This window comes from Salmo salar, chromosome 25 (assembly GCF_965601325.2).
Source record: "Salmo salar chromosome 25, fSalSal1, whole genome shotgun sequence".
In the NCBI taxonomy this organism is placed as follows: domain Eukaryota; kingdom Metazoa; phylum Chordata; class Actinopteri; order Salmoniformes; family Salmonidae; genus Salmo; species Salmo salar.
The window spans coordinates 32,232,542-32,249,566 of record NC_138315.1 but is presented as its reverse complement, the minus strand read 5'-3'; the positions used below and the strand labels follow the sequence as shown (position 1 = coordinate 32,249,566).

The 17,025-nt window shown below is 42.0% G+C and overlaps 1 protein-coding gene across 1 annotated transcript in view; it reads left to right on the top strand.

Annotated features, from left to right (window-relative positions):
* The window catches only part of xpo4 (exportin 4), a 46,454-nt gene that overhangs the window by 8,318 nt on the left and 21,111 nt on the right, over positions 1–17,025 (top strand). Inside the window, exons 5-6 of the mRNA XM_014174045.3 lie at positions 15,625–15,741; positions 15,890–16,043. Coding sequence (XP_014029520.2) covers positions 15,625–15,741; positions 15,890–16,043 — 271 coding nt within the window. The remainder of the gene's footprint in view (positions 1–15,624; positions 15,742–15,889; positions 16,044–17,025) is intronic.

Genomic DNA, 17,025 nt, shown 5'->3' with positions numbered 1-17,025 from the left:
TATTTGCCTATATTATTTGTATGTAGGCAAGTAGGCCTATATACAAATATATTAATTGTGTGTATATAGGCCTACTGTAGCTCTGATTGGCTATGCCACAACGGTCTGCGTAGACTCCGGTCCTGGACAAGACAGATGTTTTAATTAGGTTTTATTTCCTGCAGTGTCTTAATTGTTCAAACACAAGGCTGGTTTCCCACTCTATATTATTATAGAATTTTCACAAATGCCTTACTACAGTGAGGGGGGGAAAAGTATTTGATCCCCTGCTGATTTTGTATGTTTACCCACTGACAAAGAAATGATCAGTCTATAATTTTAATGGTAGGTTTATTTGAACAGTGAGAGACAGAATAACAACAAAAATATCCAGAAACACGCATGTCAAAAATGTTATAAATTCATTTGCATTTTAATGAGGGAAATAAGTATTTGACCCCCTCTCAATCAGAAAGATTTCTGGCTCCCAGGTGTCTTTTATACAGGTAATGAGCTGAGATTAGGAGCACACTGTTAAAGGGAGTGCTCCTAACCGCAGCTTGTTACCTGTATAAAAGACACCTGTCCACAGACACAATCAATCAATCAGATTCCAAACTCTCCACCATGGCCAAGACCAAAGAGCTCTCCAAGGATGTCAGGGACAAGATTATAGACCTACACAAGGCTGGAATGGGCTACAAGACCATCGCCAAGCAGCTTGGTGAGAAGGTGACAACATTTGGTGCGATTATTCGCAAATGGAAGAAACACAAAAGAACTGTCAATCTCCCTCGGCCTGGGGCTCCATGCAAGATCTCACCTCGTGGAGTTGCAATGATCATGAAAACGGTGAGGAATCAGCCCAGAACTACACGGGAGGATCTTGTGAATGATCTCAAGGCAGCTGGGACCATAGTCACCAAGAAAACAATTGGTAACACACTACGCCGTGAAGGACTGAAATCCTGCAGCGCCCGCAAGGTCCCCCTGCTCAAGAAAGCACATATACATGCCCATCTGAAGTTTGCCAATGAACATCTGAATGATTCAGAGGACAACTGCGTGAAAGTGTTGTAGTCAGATGAGACCAAATTGGAGCTCTTTGGCATCAACTCAACTCACCGTGGTTGGAGGAGGAGGAATGCTGCCTATGACCCCAAGAACACCATCCCCACCGTCAAACATGGAGGTGGAAACATTATGCTTTGGGGTGTTTTTCTGCTAAGGGGACAGGACAACTTCACCGCATCAAAGGGACGATGGACGGGGCCATGTACCGTCAAATCTTGGGTGAGAACCTCCTTCCCTCAGCCAGGGCATTGAAAATGGGTCGTGGATGGCTATTCCAGCATGACAATGACCCAAACACACGGCCAAGGCAACAGAGGAGTGGCTCAAGAAAAAGCACATTAAGGTCCTGGAGTGGCCTAGCCAGTCTCCAGACCTTAACCCCATAGAAAATCTGTGGTGGGAGCTGAAGGTTCGAGTTGCCAAACGTCAGCCTCAACCTTAATGACTTGGAGAAGATCTGCAAAGAGGAGTGGGACAAAATCCCTCCTGAGATGTGTGCAAACCTGGTGGCCAACTGCAAGAAACGTCTGACCTCTGTGATTGCCAACAAGGGTTTTGCCACCAAGTACTAAATCATGTTTTGCAGAGGGGTCAAATACTTATTTCCCTCATTAAAATGCAAATCAATTTATAACATTTTTGACATGCATTTTTCTGGATTTTTGTTGTTGTTATTCTGTCTCTCACTGTTCAAATAAACCTACCATTACAATTATATACTGATCATTTCTTTTTCAGTGGGCAAACGTACAAAATCAGCAGGGGATCAAATACTTCCCCCCCCCCACTGTATATGTAATTCCCAAACGTTCTATGAATTTATGAAAATGTGAAAATGACTATACCTAAGTGTTCGCTTGTCAGAAAATGTTTTAAAAAAGGTGTCATTCTTCTTGGGGGTGTATATGAACAGATTTTAATACGATTTAATGTTGCTAAATCGCTGTCAGTTCCACTTTAAATGAATGTTGAAGAAACATGGGCAATTTCCGAGTTTGTAAACGAGACAGTTTATATGCGCGAAGCCCACAATTATGCACCTTTCAATTATTATTTCCAGCTCTTTGTTGAACAATTACAGTATGCATACCCATTGACTTATTCCTATTTTGTTGTTACAGCCTGAATTGAAATGGATTAAAATAAAAATAGTTCTCACTCATATACACACAATACCTTATAATGACAAAGTGAAAACATGTTTTTAGAAATGTTGGTTAATTTATTGAAAACTTAAATGCAGAAATATCTATTTTACATAAGTATTCACTCCCCTGAGTCAATACTTTGTAGAAGCACCTTTGGCACCGACTACAGCTGTGAGTCTTTCTGGGTAAGTCTCTAAGAGCTTTCCACACTTGGATTGTACAACATTTGCCCATAATTATTTTCAAAATTCTTCAAGCTCTGTGAAATTGGTTGTTGATAATTTCTAGACAAGCATTTTCAGGTCTTGCCATAGCTTTTCAAGTATATTTAAGTAAAAACTTTATCTTGGCCACTCAGGAATGTTCACTGTCTTGGTAAGCAATTCCAGTGTATATTTGGCCTTGTGTTTTAGGATATTGTCCTGCTAAAAGGTGAATTTGTCTCCCAGTGCCTATTGGAAAGCAGACTGAACCAGCTTTTCCTCAAGGATTTTGCCTGTACTTATCTCTATTCTGCTTATTATTATCCTAGAAAACTGAAAATATGAAGCGTGATACTCAGTGATGTGTTGCGTTGGATTTGCCCCAAACATTACACTTTGTATTCAGGACATGAAGTTCATTTCTTTGCCACATTTTTTTCATTGAAGTTTTACTTTAGTACCTTATTGCAAACAGGATGTTGTGGAATATTTTTATTCTGTACATGCTTCCTTTTTTTCACTCTGTCATTTAGGTTAGTATTGTGGAGTAACTACAATGTTGTTGATCCATCCTCTGTTTTCTCCTATCACAGCCATTAAACTCTGTAACTGTTTTAAAGTCACCATTGGCCTCATGATGAAATCCCTGAGCGATTTCCTTCCTCTCCGGAAACTGAGTTAAGGAAGATGCCTATTTTTGTAGTGATTCTGTTTATTGATAAACCATCCAAAGTGTATTTAATAACTTGCTCAAAGGAATATTCAATGCCTCCTTTTTGTATTTTTACCCGTCTACCATTAGCTGCCCTTTGCGAGGCATTGGGAAACCTCCCTGGTCTTTGTGGTTGAATCTGTGTTTGAAATTCACTGCTCGACTGAGGGACCTTACAATTATCTGTATGTGTGGGTTACAGAGATGAGGTAGTCATAAAAAAATAATGTTAAACACTTATTGCACACAGTGAGCCCATGCAACTTATTTTGTGAGTTAAGCACATTTTTACACCTGAATGTATTTATTCTTGCCATAACAAAGGGGTTGACTACTTATTGACTGAAGACAGTTCAGCTTTACATTTTTTATCCATTTGTAAAATTTTGAAAAACCATCATTCTACTTTGACATTATGGGGTAGTGTGTGTGTGTAGGCCAGTGACAAAAACATTTAAATGTAATCCATTTTAAATTCCGGTTGAATACTTATGTAAATGTGATTTAATAAACTTAATACATTTTAATAACTTATGTAAAAATGTTTTAATAAAATGTGCAAAAAATACATTTCATCTATTTTTGTTTTGTCGTTATGGGGTTGAGTGCAGATTGATGAAGGGGGAAAAAAAACTATTTTAATCAATTTTAGAATACAGCTGTAATGTAACAAAATGTGGAAAAAGTCAAGGGGTGTGAATACTTTTTGAAGGCACTGTACACTGACAGCCCAACACACAGTACATACTCCCACACACATATGCATACTGATGCCACACACACCACATGCTGCTCCTAGTCACTTTACCCCTACCTATACACTGCGTTTGGAAAGTATTAGGACCCCTTGACTTTTCCACATTTTGCTACATTACAGCCTTATTCTAAAATTGATTAAATTGTTTTTTTCCCCCTCAATCTACACTCAACCCTATTATGACAAATCAAAACGTTTTTAATTATTTTATTAAAACTGATCACATTTACATAAGTATTCAGACCCTTTCCTCAATACTTTGTTGAAGCACCTTTGGCAGCGATTACAGCCTTGAGTCTTCTTGGATATGACACTATAATCTTGGCACACCTGTATTTGGGGAGTTTCTCCCATTCTTCTCTGCAGATCCTCTCAAGCTCTGTCAGGTTGGATGGGGAGCGTCACTGCACAGCTATTTTCAGGTCTCTCCAGAGATGTTGGGTTCAAGTCTGGACTCTGGCTGGGCCACTCAAGGACATTCAGTGACTTCTCCCGAAGCCACTCCTGCGTTGTCTTGGCTGTGTGCTTAGGATTGTTGTCCTGTTGGAAGTTTAACCTTTGTCCCAGGCTGAGGCCCTAAGCACTCTGGAGCAGGTTTTTATCAAGGATTTCTCTGTACTTTGCTCTGTTCATCTTTCCCTCGATCTTGACTAGTCTCTGCCACTGAAAAACATCCCCACAGCATGATGCTGCCACCACCATGTTTCACCGTCGGGATGGTGCCAGGTTTCCTCCATACGTGACACTTGGAATTCAGGCCAAAGAGTTCTATATTGGTTTCATCAGACCAGACAATCTTGTTTCTCAGGGTCTGAGAGTGCTTTAGGTGCCTTTGGCAAACACCAAGCGGGCTGTCATGTGCCTTTTACTGAGGAGTGGCTTCTGTCTTCACCACTGTACCATAAAGGCCTGATTTGGTGGAGTGCTGCAGAGATGGTTGTCCTTCTGGAAGGTTCTCCCATCTCCACAGAGGAACTCTGGAGCACTGTCAGAGTGACCATCGGGTTCTTGGTCACCTCCCTGACCAAGGCGCTTCTCCCCCGATTGTTCAGTTTGGCCGGGCGGCCAGCTCTAGGAAGGGTATTGGTGGTTCCAAACTTCTTCCATTTAAGAATAATGTAGGCTACTGTGTTCTTGGGGGTCCTTCAATGCTGCAGACATTTTTTTTGGTACCCTTCCCCAGATCTGTGCCTCGACACAATCCTGTCTCGGAGCTCTACGGACAATTCCTTCAATCTCATGGCTTGGTTTTTTTTCTCTGACATGCACTGTCAACTGTGGGACCTTATAGATAGGTGTGTGCCTTTACAAATTATGTCCAATCAATGGAATTTACCACAAGTGGACTCAAGTTGTAGAAACATCTCAAGGATGATCAATGAAAACAGGATGCACCCGAGCTCAATTTTGAGTCTCTTAGCAAAGGGTCTGAGTACTTATAGATATTTCACTTTTTTTTCTCCAATAAATTTCCAAAACTGTCTAAACCTGTTTTTGCGTTGTCATTATGGGGTATTATGTGGTGTGAATACTTTCTGAATGCACTGTATGTACAGTATATAGCTACCTCAATTACCTTAATCCCCTGCACATCGACTCAGTACTGGTACTCCCTGTATATGGCCATATTATTTTTACGCCCTAAATAGCCATGTTATATTTACTTGTTATTTCTATTTGTTATTCACTATGCCAATATTTCAATTTTTTTATTTACTTTTGTATCTTATCTTTAACTCTGCCTTGTTGGAAAATGGTAAGCATTTCGCTGTTGTCTACGGAGCATGTGACAAATAAAGTTTGATGGCAAGTGTTTTTTTTTTTTTCTCCCCAATTTCCTGATTACAATCTTGTCTCATCGCTGCAACTCCCCAATGGGCTCGGTAGAGGCGCTAGTCGAGTAATGTGTCCGCCGAAACATAACTCACCAAGCCGTGCTTCTTAACACCTGCTCGCTTAACCCGGAAGCCAGCTGCATCAATGTGTCGGAGGAAACACCATTCAAGTGACGCCCGAAGTCAGCCTCCAGGCGCCCAGCCCGCCACAAAGAGTCACTAGGATTAGGTCAATCCCTAACCAGGACAATGATGGCCCAATTGTACTCCGCCCTATAGGATGGCTGGTTGTGTAACAGCCTGGAATCGAACCCCGGGCTGTAGTGATGCCGCAATATTGCGACGCAGTGCCTTAGACCACTGGGCCACTTGGGAGGCCGGCAAGTGCTTTTTATGTTGTTTTTCTCTTGTTATTGACCCAGTGGGGATGACCTATCACGCTGGCCAGTACTAATTATCAATATATACTTTAGAAGTGTCTCATCTATCTCAAAAGGCAGAACCAGCCCAAGAAAGGGCACCTTAATAATAATAATAATCACTATATTTACTTTACAAACAGTAATTATCCTAGTTGATTGCACATAGCATGGACACATAGTACTGGCACTCACTCCACGGTGGTTGGAAATGGGTATGGGAGCTGAACACGCAGCGACCCAGATCCCTCTACTGTTGTAGGTTACACATACTGAAAAAATAGGTGTCTCATTTAGTCCTGTGGAATCATTAGTCATATTATAGATCTATTTTTTTCCTCCTTCATAATGCACCTTACTTAAAATAAGTGGTTGACTAGAGCGCATTTATATATACGCTACCAGTCAAAAGTTTGGACACTCCTACTCATTCCAGGGTTTCTCTTTATTTGTACAATTTTCTACATTGTAGAATAATAGTGAAGACATCAAAACTATGAAATAACACATGGAATCATATAGTAACCAAAAAAGTGTTAAACAAATATATTTGAGATTCTTCAAATTAGCCACCCTTTGCCTTGATGACAGCTTTGCACACTCTTGGCATTCTCTCAACCAGCTTCGTGAGGTAGTCCCCTGGAATGCATTTCAATAAACAGGTATGCCTTGTTAATTTGTGGAATTTATATTTGTCTAACACTTGTTTGGTTACTACATGATTCCATATGTGTTATTTCATAATTTTGATGTCTTCAGTATTATTCTACAATGGAGAAAATAGTAAAAAATAAAGGAAATCCCTTGAACGAGTCGGTGTGTCCAAACTTTTGACTGTGTCTGTCTGTCTGTCTGTCCCAATAACCTGCATTAAGTACAGGACAGATTCATTCAGGAAACATCAAAGGGGAGGAGGTGAAAGGAACATGAGGGATTTATTGTTTTGTTTAGTTTTTTATGTCTTGTTAATACATGCCCACTAAGAAGCATGAGGTTTGGCCAATACTATTTTTATTGTAGCTGTTTATGTATAGTGCCCTCCACTAATATTGGCACCCTTGGTAAATATGAGCAAAACGGGCTGTGAAAAAAATGTCTGCTGTTTATACTCTAGGTCTTTCATTCAAAATATTCACAAAAATCGAACCTTTATTTGAAGTAAAATTATTGGAAAAAAATACATGTGAAATAAATATTTTTCTCCGAAACATGTGCCACAATTATTGGCACCCCTAGAAATTGTTATGAGTAAAATCTAACTGAAGTATATTACCAATATGAGCAAAACTGTGATTTACATTTTTTTTTTATCCTCTTGGTCTTTTCATTCAAAATATTCACAAAAATCAAACCTTTTAATTAAAGTAAAATAGTTGAAAGAAAAAATACATTCTCATCAAAAAAACAAGTATTTTTCTCAAATGTGTGCCACAATTATTGGCACCCCTTCATTCAATACTTTGTGCAACCTCCCTTTGCCAAGATAACAGCTATGAGTCTTCTCCTATAATGCATAATGAGGTTGGAGAACACATGGCAAGGGATCTGAGACCATTCCGCCATACAGAATTTCTATAGATCCTTCAGATTCCGAGGTCCACAGTTGTGGACTCTCCTCTTCAGCTCATCCCACATGTTTTCTATATGGTTTAGGTCAGGGGACTTTGACGGCCATGGCAAAACCATGATTCTGTGGTCAGTGAACCATTTTTGTGTTGGTTTTGAGGTGTGCTTTAGAGCATTGTCCTGCTGGAAGATCCAACCATGGCCCAGTTTAAGCTTCCTAGCAGAGGCAGTCAGGTTTTGATTTCATATCTGCTGGTAGTTGGAGTCCATGATGCCATGTGTCCTAACAGCCCCACAACATCAAAGATCCACCACCATACTTCAGTGGGGGATGAGGTACTTTTCTTTATGGCTATCTTTCGGTCTACGCCAAACCCACCTCTTGTGGGGTTTTTTCTCCATAAAGCTCTATTTTGGTCTCATCTGACCATAGAACCTGGTCCTATTGAAAGTTCCAGTAACGTTTGGCAAACTGTAGGCGCTTGAGTTTGTTGTTTGATGACAGCAAAGGCTTTTATATGGCAACCCTCCCAGGGGCGAAAATCTGATATCAACTTTGGAGGGGACAATTACATTACATTTTCTCAAGAGCAATTCCTGAGGGGGACACCAAAAGTAGTGCTGTAACACATAGCCTACGTTTAATATGGTAAATGTATATTGAGGAACCAAAGAAATAAGGTTCCTCAATATACATTTACCAAAACTACACAACTAATCACAACAGCAAAACCATTGCCTTTAACAAATCTTAGTTCAGTCACCAGTTTAAGTTGAGAGTGGGGGTATCCATGGCATTTTCCAATTATGTTCCTATTTTACAAGTAAAAAAAATTGAGAACCTTTCATAATGTTGCCAAAAAGACTCAACAAACTTACCTGAGACTCCCTGTCTCTGCCAGTCTGTCCCCAACTCTGCTGTCTGTGTGCCATCTGTTGCCTGCTCTGCCTAATGACATCATTGTGAAACATTTCCATTAGAATTTCATTTCTTTCTTATGAACATTTTATCAACTAGTCTTTGAGATATTAGGCTACTAGGGTTCTTACTTTGCGTTTTGGTGTACTGAAAAAGACTCTGATGTCCGTCTTTTTTTCTGCCATTTTTCCACCTGGCTGGCTGGCTGGCTACACACACAGTGTGTAGGTTATTTACAGTAGGAGATGGGCTTCTATCATCTTATCTTTTATCATTCTATTTGGGCTTCGATCTAAAAGGTAGCTAGCAAATGTGAAACGGATTGCAGTGACAAGAGTTGACAGCTGTATGAGTTCAACATTTACACAACATATGCTGCAACCTTTTGTAATTTTAACCGTTTGTTTCATATTGGCTGGCTTCTAACAATAGCTGAATTTGCAAAGCTAGCGGGCACCAATTCAGTGGTGTTTGCTATAATCTTTGCTACCCGGGTTAAATAAAGGTGAAATAAAATATATAAATAAAAGTTCCCTTGCGACAATTTAGCTTTTGCAACGAGACCATTAAATATATTTAAAACAATGGTAGAAGAGAGTGTAGTTCTGTTCAGTTTATCGCTAACCTTATCACAGGGACTTTGAAGCACTAACTTACATGCATGCTGATCTTGGAATAAATTGACGATAGCAAAGATTCCATCTTTGACGACGCGACATAAATGGAATAGGTACTAGCTAGCTTAATAGTTAATATGTGCGCGCTAGCTCTGCAAATTCAGCTACTGTGTGTGCGCGATTGACTGGATTAACCTCACGTCAGTTACGTGCATTGAGTGCCTTTCAGACAGTAGATACGACCTCTACGTTACCTAGCAAGCTAAGGAACTGGCAAAGTGTGGGGGGGTCGCAATCTTTTGAAACTTAAAAACGCGCTATTAAGTGTCTATAATCAGCACAATTGCTTGCATTGCGTATTATTAATATTATTTAAATTACATAGTTATGTTTCAGTGATATATTGGGGGGGACAAATCATATTTTTCCCAGGATGGTGGGGTCGTCCCCCCCCCGGGATTTCCGCCCCTGAACCCTCCCAAACAACTTGTGGTTATGTAGGTGGTGTCTGATCAGAGTTTTGGAGACTTTCTGACCCCAAGACCCAACTAACGTCTGCAATTCTCCAGCTGTGATCCTTGGAGATTTTTTGGCCACTCTAACCGTCTTCCTCATGGTGCGTGGGGTCAATAAAGACAGACGTCCTCTCTTTGTCGCACATTACTGTGTTCTTGGGTCTTTCCCATAGTCATGGATGACTATGGGAAAGACATGGATGACTTTCCAAAGTCATGGATGACTATGGGAACTTGGCCTGTGTGTCACCTCATATTTATACCCCAGTGAAACAGGAAGTCATGGCTTAACACTTAAGGTCACCTGAGTGATTAGGAACACTTAACTTAAAATATGAATGGGAATATACAGTGGGGGGAAAAAACGTATTTGCTCCCCTGCTGATTTTGTACGTTTGCCCACTTACAAAGAAATGATCAGTCTATAATTTTAATAGTAGGTTTATTTGAACAGTGAGAGACAGAATAACAACAAAAAAATCCAGATAAATGCATGTCAAAAATGTTATAAAATGATTTGCATTTTAATGAGGGAAATAAGAATTTGACCCCTCTGCAAAACATGACTTAGTACTTGGTGGCAAAACCCTTGTTGGCGATCACAGAGGTCATACATTTCTTGTAGTTGGTCACCAGGTTTGCACACATCTCAGGAGGGATTTTGTCCCACTCCTCTTTGCAGATCTTCTCCAAGTCATTAAGATTTTGAGGCTGACGTTTGGCAACTCGAACCTTCAGCTCCCTCCACAGATTTTCTATGGGGTTAAGGTCTGGAGACTGGCTAGGCCACTCCAGGACCTTAATGTGGTTCTTCTTGAGCCACTCCTTTGTTGCCTTGGCCGTGTGTTTTGGGTCATTGTCATGCTGGAATACCCATCCACGACCCATTTTCAATGCCCTGGCTGAGGGAAGGAGGTTTTCACCCAAGGTTTGACGGTACATGGCCCCGTCCATTGTCCCTTTGATGCGGTGAATTTGTCCTGTCCCCTTAGCAGAAAAACACCCCCAAAGCATAATGTTTCCACCTCCATGTTTGACGGTGGAGATGGTGTTCTTGGGGTCATAGGCAGCATTCCTCCTCCCTCCTCCAAACACGGCGAGTTGAGTTGATGTCAAAGAGCTCCATTTTGGTCTCATCTGACCACAACACTTTCACCAGTTGTCCTCTGAATCATTCAGATGTTCATTGGCAGACTTCAGACGGGCCTGTATATGTATTCTTGAGCAGGGGGACCTTGCGGGCGCTGAAGGATTTCAGTCCTTCACGGCGTAGTGTGTTACCAATTGTTTTCTTGGTGACTATGGTCCCAGCTGCCTTGAGATCATTGACAAGATCCTCCCGTGTAGTTCTGGGCTGATTCCTCACCGTTCTCATGATCATTGCAACTCCACGAGCTGAGATCTTGCATGGAGCCCCAGGCCGAGGGAGATTGACAGTTCTTTTGTGTTTCTTCCATTTGCGAATAATTGCACCAAATGTTGTCACCTTCTCTCCAGCCTTGTGTAGGTCTACAATCTTGACCCTGACATCCTTCGAGAGCTCTTTGGTCTTGGCCATGGTGGAGAGTTTGGAATCTGATTGATTGATTGCTTCTGTGGACAGGTGTCTTTTTTACAGGTAACACGCTGCGGTTAGGAGCACTCCTAATCTCAGCTCGTTACCTGTAAAAAAGACACCTGGGAGCCAGAAATGTTTCTGATTGAGAGGGGATCAAATACTTATTTCCCTCATTAAAATGCAATTCAATTTATAACATTTTTGTCAAATGTGTTTTTCTGGATATTTTTGTTGTTATTCTGTCTCTCATTGTTCAAATAAACCTACCATTAAAATTATAGACTGATCCTTTCTTTGTCAGTTGGCAAACGTACAAAATCAGCAGGGGATCAAATACTTTTTCCCCCCACTGTACTTCAGTTAGATTTTCCTCATAAAAATTTCTAGGGGTGCCAATAATTGTGGCACATGTTTCGGAGAAAAATATTTATTTCACATGTATTTTTTTCAATTTTACTTCAAATAAAGGTTTGATTTTTGTGAATATTTTGAATGGAAGACCTAGAGAATTAGCAGCAAAGAAAAAAAATTCACAGCCCGTTTTGCTCATATTTAGCAAGGGTGCTAATATTAGTGGAGGGCACTAAACAATTTGTTTTCAAGATCCATCTCAATATCCCGTGTTGTGGATAATACTTAAGAAATGAATACATTAAATGGATACTTAGGGCTTTTGGCAATGCTAGCAGATACCCATAGATTTCCAGTCATTGCGTTAACGCTAGTTAGCATTGGCTCGCGAAAATACATATGTGACACAGAGACATAAAAATGGTATCCACGAGTTCATCTGACTCTGGGGAAGTAGATAAAGGGCCACATTGGCATCCAAATAAAAGATAATACTCCTATTACTCTCATGTCCACAACAAATTTTCAAGAATTTACTTTTGTATTGTAACATTTTATTTTAATTGACCGTGTTTCTGCATGTAAATGCCTTCCTAGAATAATTACAGACAGGCTATTGTACTTCACATTTAAGCTCAAACTTCCTTTGACAATAACAAAGACATGGCGATTCAACACAATGTTACTTAGGACCCTGGAACTGTAAGCTAAGAACACTGACTGAACACCTCCCTCTGCAACTGTATCCTGGACTTCCTGACGGGCTGCCCCCAAGTGGTGAGAGTAGGCAACAACACATCCGCAACGCTGACCTTAAACACGGGGGCCCCTCAGGGGTGCGTGCTTAGTCCCCTCCTGTACTCCCTGTTCACCCATGACTGTGTGGTAACACACAACTCCATCACCATCAAGCTTTCCAAAGACATGACAATGGTAGGCCTGATCACAGACAAAGATGAGACAGCCTATAGGGAGGTAAGAGACCTGGCAGTGTGGTGCCAGAACAACAACCTCTCCCTCAACATCAGCCAGACAAAGTAGCTGATCGTGGACTACAGGAAATGGAGGGCCGAGCATGCCCTCATTCACATCAACGGGGCTGTAGAGGAGAGGGTTGAGAGCTTCAAATTCCTCTGTGTCCACATCACCAAGGACCTATCATGTTCCAAACATACCAGCACAATTGTGAAGGGGGCACAACAATGCCTCATCCCCCTCAGGAGACAGAAAAGATTTGGCATGGGCCCACAGATCCTCAAAAAGATGAACGTGGTACCTTCAGGCGTTTGGAAATTGTTCCCAAGGACGAACCAGACTTGTAGAGGTCTACAATTTTTTTTTTATGAGGTCTTGGCTGATTTCTTCTGATTTTCCCATGATGTCAAGCAAAGAGGCACTGAGTTTGAAGGTAGGCCTTGAAATACATCCACAAGGTACACCTCCAATCGACTCCAATGATGTCTCCAATGATGTCAATTAGCCTATCAGAAGCTTCTAAAGCTTCTCTCTACAATTATTTTCCGGAATTTTCCAAGCTGTTTAAAGGCACAGTCAATTTAGTGTGTGTGAACTTCTGACCAACTGGAATTGTGTGAATTATAAGTGAAATAATATGTCTGTAAAATATTACTTGTGTCATGCACAAAGTAGATGTCCATGTGCATTCGGAAAGTATTCAGACCCCCTTCCCTCCACATTTTTGTTTCATTACAGCCTTATTCTAAAATTGATGAAGTGTTTAATTTAATCCATATACACATAATACCCCATAATGACAAAGCAAAAACAGGTTTTTAGATATTTTTGCAAATGTAAAAAAAAATATTTAAAAAAACTGCTAGCTTATTTACTTAAGTATTCAGACCCTTAGCTATGAGATTCGAATTGAGCTCCGGTGCATCCTGTTTCCATTGATCATCCTTCAGATGTTTCTACAACTTGATTGGCGTACACCAGTGGTAAATTCAAGTGATTGGACATGATTTGGAAAGGCACACACCTGTCTATGTAAGGTCCCACAGTTGACAGTGCATGTCAGAGCAAAAACCAAGCCATGAGGTCGAAGGAATTGTCCATAGAGCTCCAAGACAGGATTGTGTCAAGGCACAGATCTGAGGAAGGGTACCAAAAAATGTCTGCAGCATTGAAGGTCCCCAAGAACACAGTGGCCTCCAAGACTTTTCCTACAGCTGGCTGCCCGGCCGAACTGAGCAATCGGGGGAGAAGCGCCTTGGTCAGGGAGGTGACCAAGAACCTGATGGTCACTCTGACAGAGCTCCAGAGTTCCTCTGTGGAGATGGGAAAACCATTCCAGATGGACAATCATCTCTGCAGCACTCCACCAATCAGGCCTTTATGGTAGAGTGGCGAGACGAAAGCCACTCCTCAGTAAAAGGCACATGACAGCCCACTTGGAGTTTGCCAAAAGGCACATAAAGGACTCTCAGACGATGAGAAGCAAGATTCTTTGGTCTGATGAAACCAAGATTGAACTCTTTGGCCTGACAACCAAGCGTCACGTCTTGAGGAAACCTGGCACCATCCCTTCGGGGGAAGCGTGGTGGCAGCATCATGCTTTGTGGATGTTTTTCAGCGGCAGGGACTGGGAGACTAGTAAGGATCGAGGGAAAGATGAATGGAGCAAAGTGCAGAGAGATCCTTGATGAAAACCTGCTCCAGAGCACTCAGGACCTCAGACTGTGGCGAAGGTTCACCTTCCAACAGGACAATGACCATAAGCACACAGCCAAGACAACGCAGGAGTGGCTTTGGGAGAAGTCTCAATGTCCTTGAGTTGCCCGGACTTGAGCCCGATGGAACATCTCTGGAGAGACCTGAAAATAGCCAACCTGACAGAACTTGAGAGGATCTGCAGAGCAGAATGGGAGAAACTCCCCAAATACAGGTGTGCCAAGCTTGTATCAATATGTTGAAAAAGTCAAGGGGTCTGAATACTTTGTGTGTGTGTGGTGAACAAGTCCACTCCCTCAAATCCGATAGTAGATTTTCACTGTACTTCTGGCTTTAAAGAGCAACTGCCCCTAAAATCCATATTCTCATTTAGAAAATGGCCAATCTGTGAGTCAAACATTTATTCTACTGTCAAAATTGACTTCAAAGTGTAAATAGGATCATTTTGATCATAAAGTCAGTCTTGTCCAAAACAGTTTTGTGTGACTGCATCAAAACGTAAATGAAGGTTGGGTTTGTTTCAATCCTGTCCACATGCTGGCAGCACACAAGTAATCATGAATTCGGAGTGCAGCTAGTGCAACCCAATCATAATGCCCATGGTCAATTCGGATGGACTTTGGATATACCTATGGGGCTAGGTTGGGGACCATCAGTAAATTACATAATGTACATAGGACAATATGTTAAAATTCTAATAGCTCCAAATTTCAATGACTTAACCTCAAACCAACTGTAAATTGTAGAAATTAATATACAAATATTGAAAGCATTTAATGAGAACTAAAAGGTGTGCAACAGGAAAATAGTGTCATTTTACATTTTAATTTATTGACAGTCCCTAACCAGCCCCGGAGATATGCTATCCAAAGTCAAATCAATTTTGCCACGTTTGCACAAGCTTATTGGCAAAATAATTTGGCAAACTTTTCCCACCTGTGAGCACACGAGACACGCACATAAAAAACAAGGCCAAATCAGGAAGTGCTGTTGCCCTTTAAAGGCCCATGCTGTTTCCCACTTTTCCTGTGAGATTTCTGGTCTCATCAACCTTATATGAACTCTCCCAGTAGTAGAGCTCTCCTGTCTCCACTAGATGGCAGTCTGTGTCTTCTGGAGGCCAGGTAGGGTTTCAGGAGGCCAGGGAGGGGTTCAAAGCCTGGCTCTCTTTTAGATCAGGCCTCTGTAGTAAGCTGGCTGCTATTCTGTCAGCTACCCTCAATGTGAAATATGACCAGACGGTGTGTGTGACCTGTGTGTGTATGTTTGTGTACCTGCAGCAGACGCTGGCCTGCTCCATCCTGACGGCCCTCATCAGTGAGTTCTCCAGCTCCAGTAAGACCAGTAACATCGGCCTCAACATGGAGTTCCACGGCAGCTGCAAACGCATTTTTCAGGTCAGGCCTCTTCTCTTCCTCCTGCTCCTTCTCCTCTATCCTCTGTTCCTTTCTAAGTGAACACTATGTTATCTCTGACTTGGTAGGAGTGTGTTTGTTTGCTTACATTGACAGTTTTGTGTATTTTTGTCCTAATGTGTGTGTTCAGGAGGATGACCTTCATCAGATCTTCATGTTGACCATGGAGGTGCTGCAGGAGTTCAGTCGCAGAGAGAACCTCAACGCTCAGATGTCCTCAGTGTTCCAGAGATACCTGGCCCTGGCCAATCAGGTCCTCAGCTGGAACTTCTTGCCGCCCAATCATATCCTTTCTCTAGTCTGCAGTGTTTCCCCATTGGTGGGTTAGGACCTATGTTAACCCAGAACTTAAGTCTTACATAATTGGTCAGCTACTCAATTAAGTTCTGGGTCCGTATGAGTTAAGAGAAGAGATGCTAGAACAAGGAACGAAACCGGCACTAGGAGCAGAATCGTCTCTTTGCAAGTTTGGGGCCGAATGTCGTTTGGACAGAAACATTGGTCTTGTTTGTTTTTGTCATAGGAATATTCGGGGGTCTTGGGTTCAGTGCAAAAGGTTTGGGGTGTGATATATGATATATGTTTTCATTTGTTGCTCTCATATTTGGCTGTGTTTGTGTTGGTGTGTTCTAAGTCGTGTGTGTGGGGCGTGCGTGCGTGCATGTGGGCGTATGTGTGTGTCATTGGCGCGTTAATCCTACTCAGACTGGCAGCCTCTCTCTCTCCCGCCTCTCTCAGTATTTAAATGGATCTGAGGTGGCGTCGCTGCCAACCAGGGTTATGTATCACTTTCAAAGAGGCCTTGTGTGTCTGTGTCTGCCCATACCAGATAGCAGCCCAATAACCAGGCCTCTTTAAACCCCACTGCTTGTTGAGTGTCCGTCTGGAATACCAGACACCCTCGTGTGTGTGTGTGTGTGTGTCTGTGTGTGTGTGTGTGTCTGTGTGTGTTTCAAGTGGCAGTTAGTCAGTGTGGGTGCTGTCTGAATGATTGTTGGAACAGAGAACAGATTTATGATGACTCCTGGGAAGGTAAAGTGGTGTGGCTTTCGGTCCACGTGAATCAGACATGTCTCTGTGTTTGAATGTGAGTGTGTGTCAAGGGGCTGTTCCTTAATTGCATGCTTGACAGCCGTAGCCTGGCTCGATCCTTCACAAACCAACCCGCGGCATGTTTGGCATCTGTCCACGCCGCACTCCCCCTCTGGGCCTTGGCGTGTGTCACCTCTGAGCTGCGCTCCCTGTGCGTTAGTACGACAACGCGTC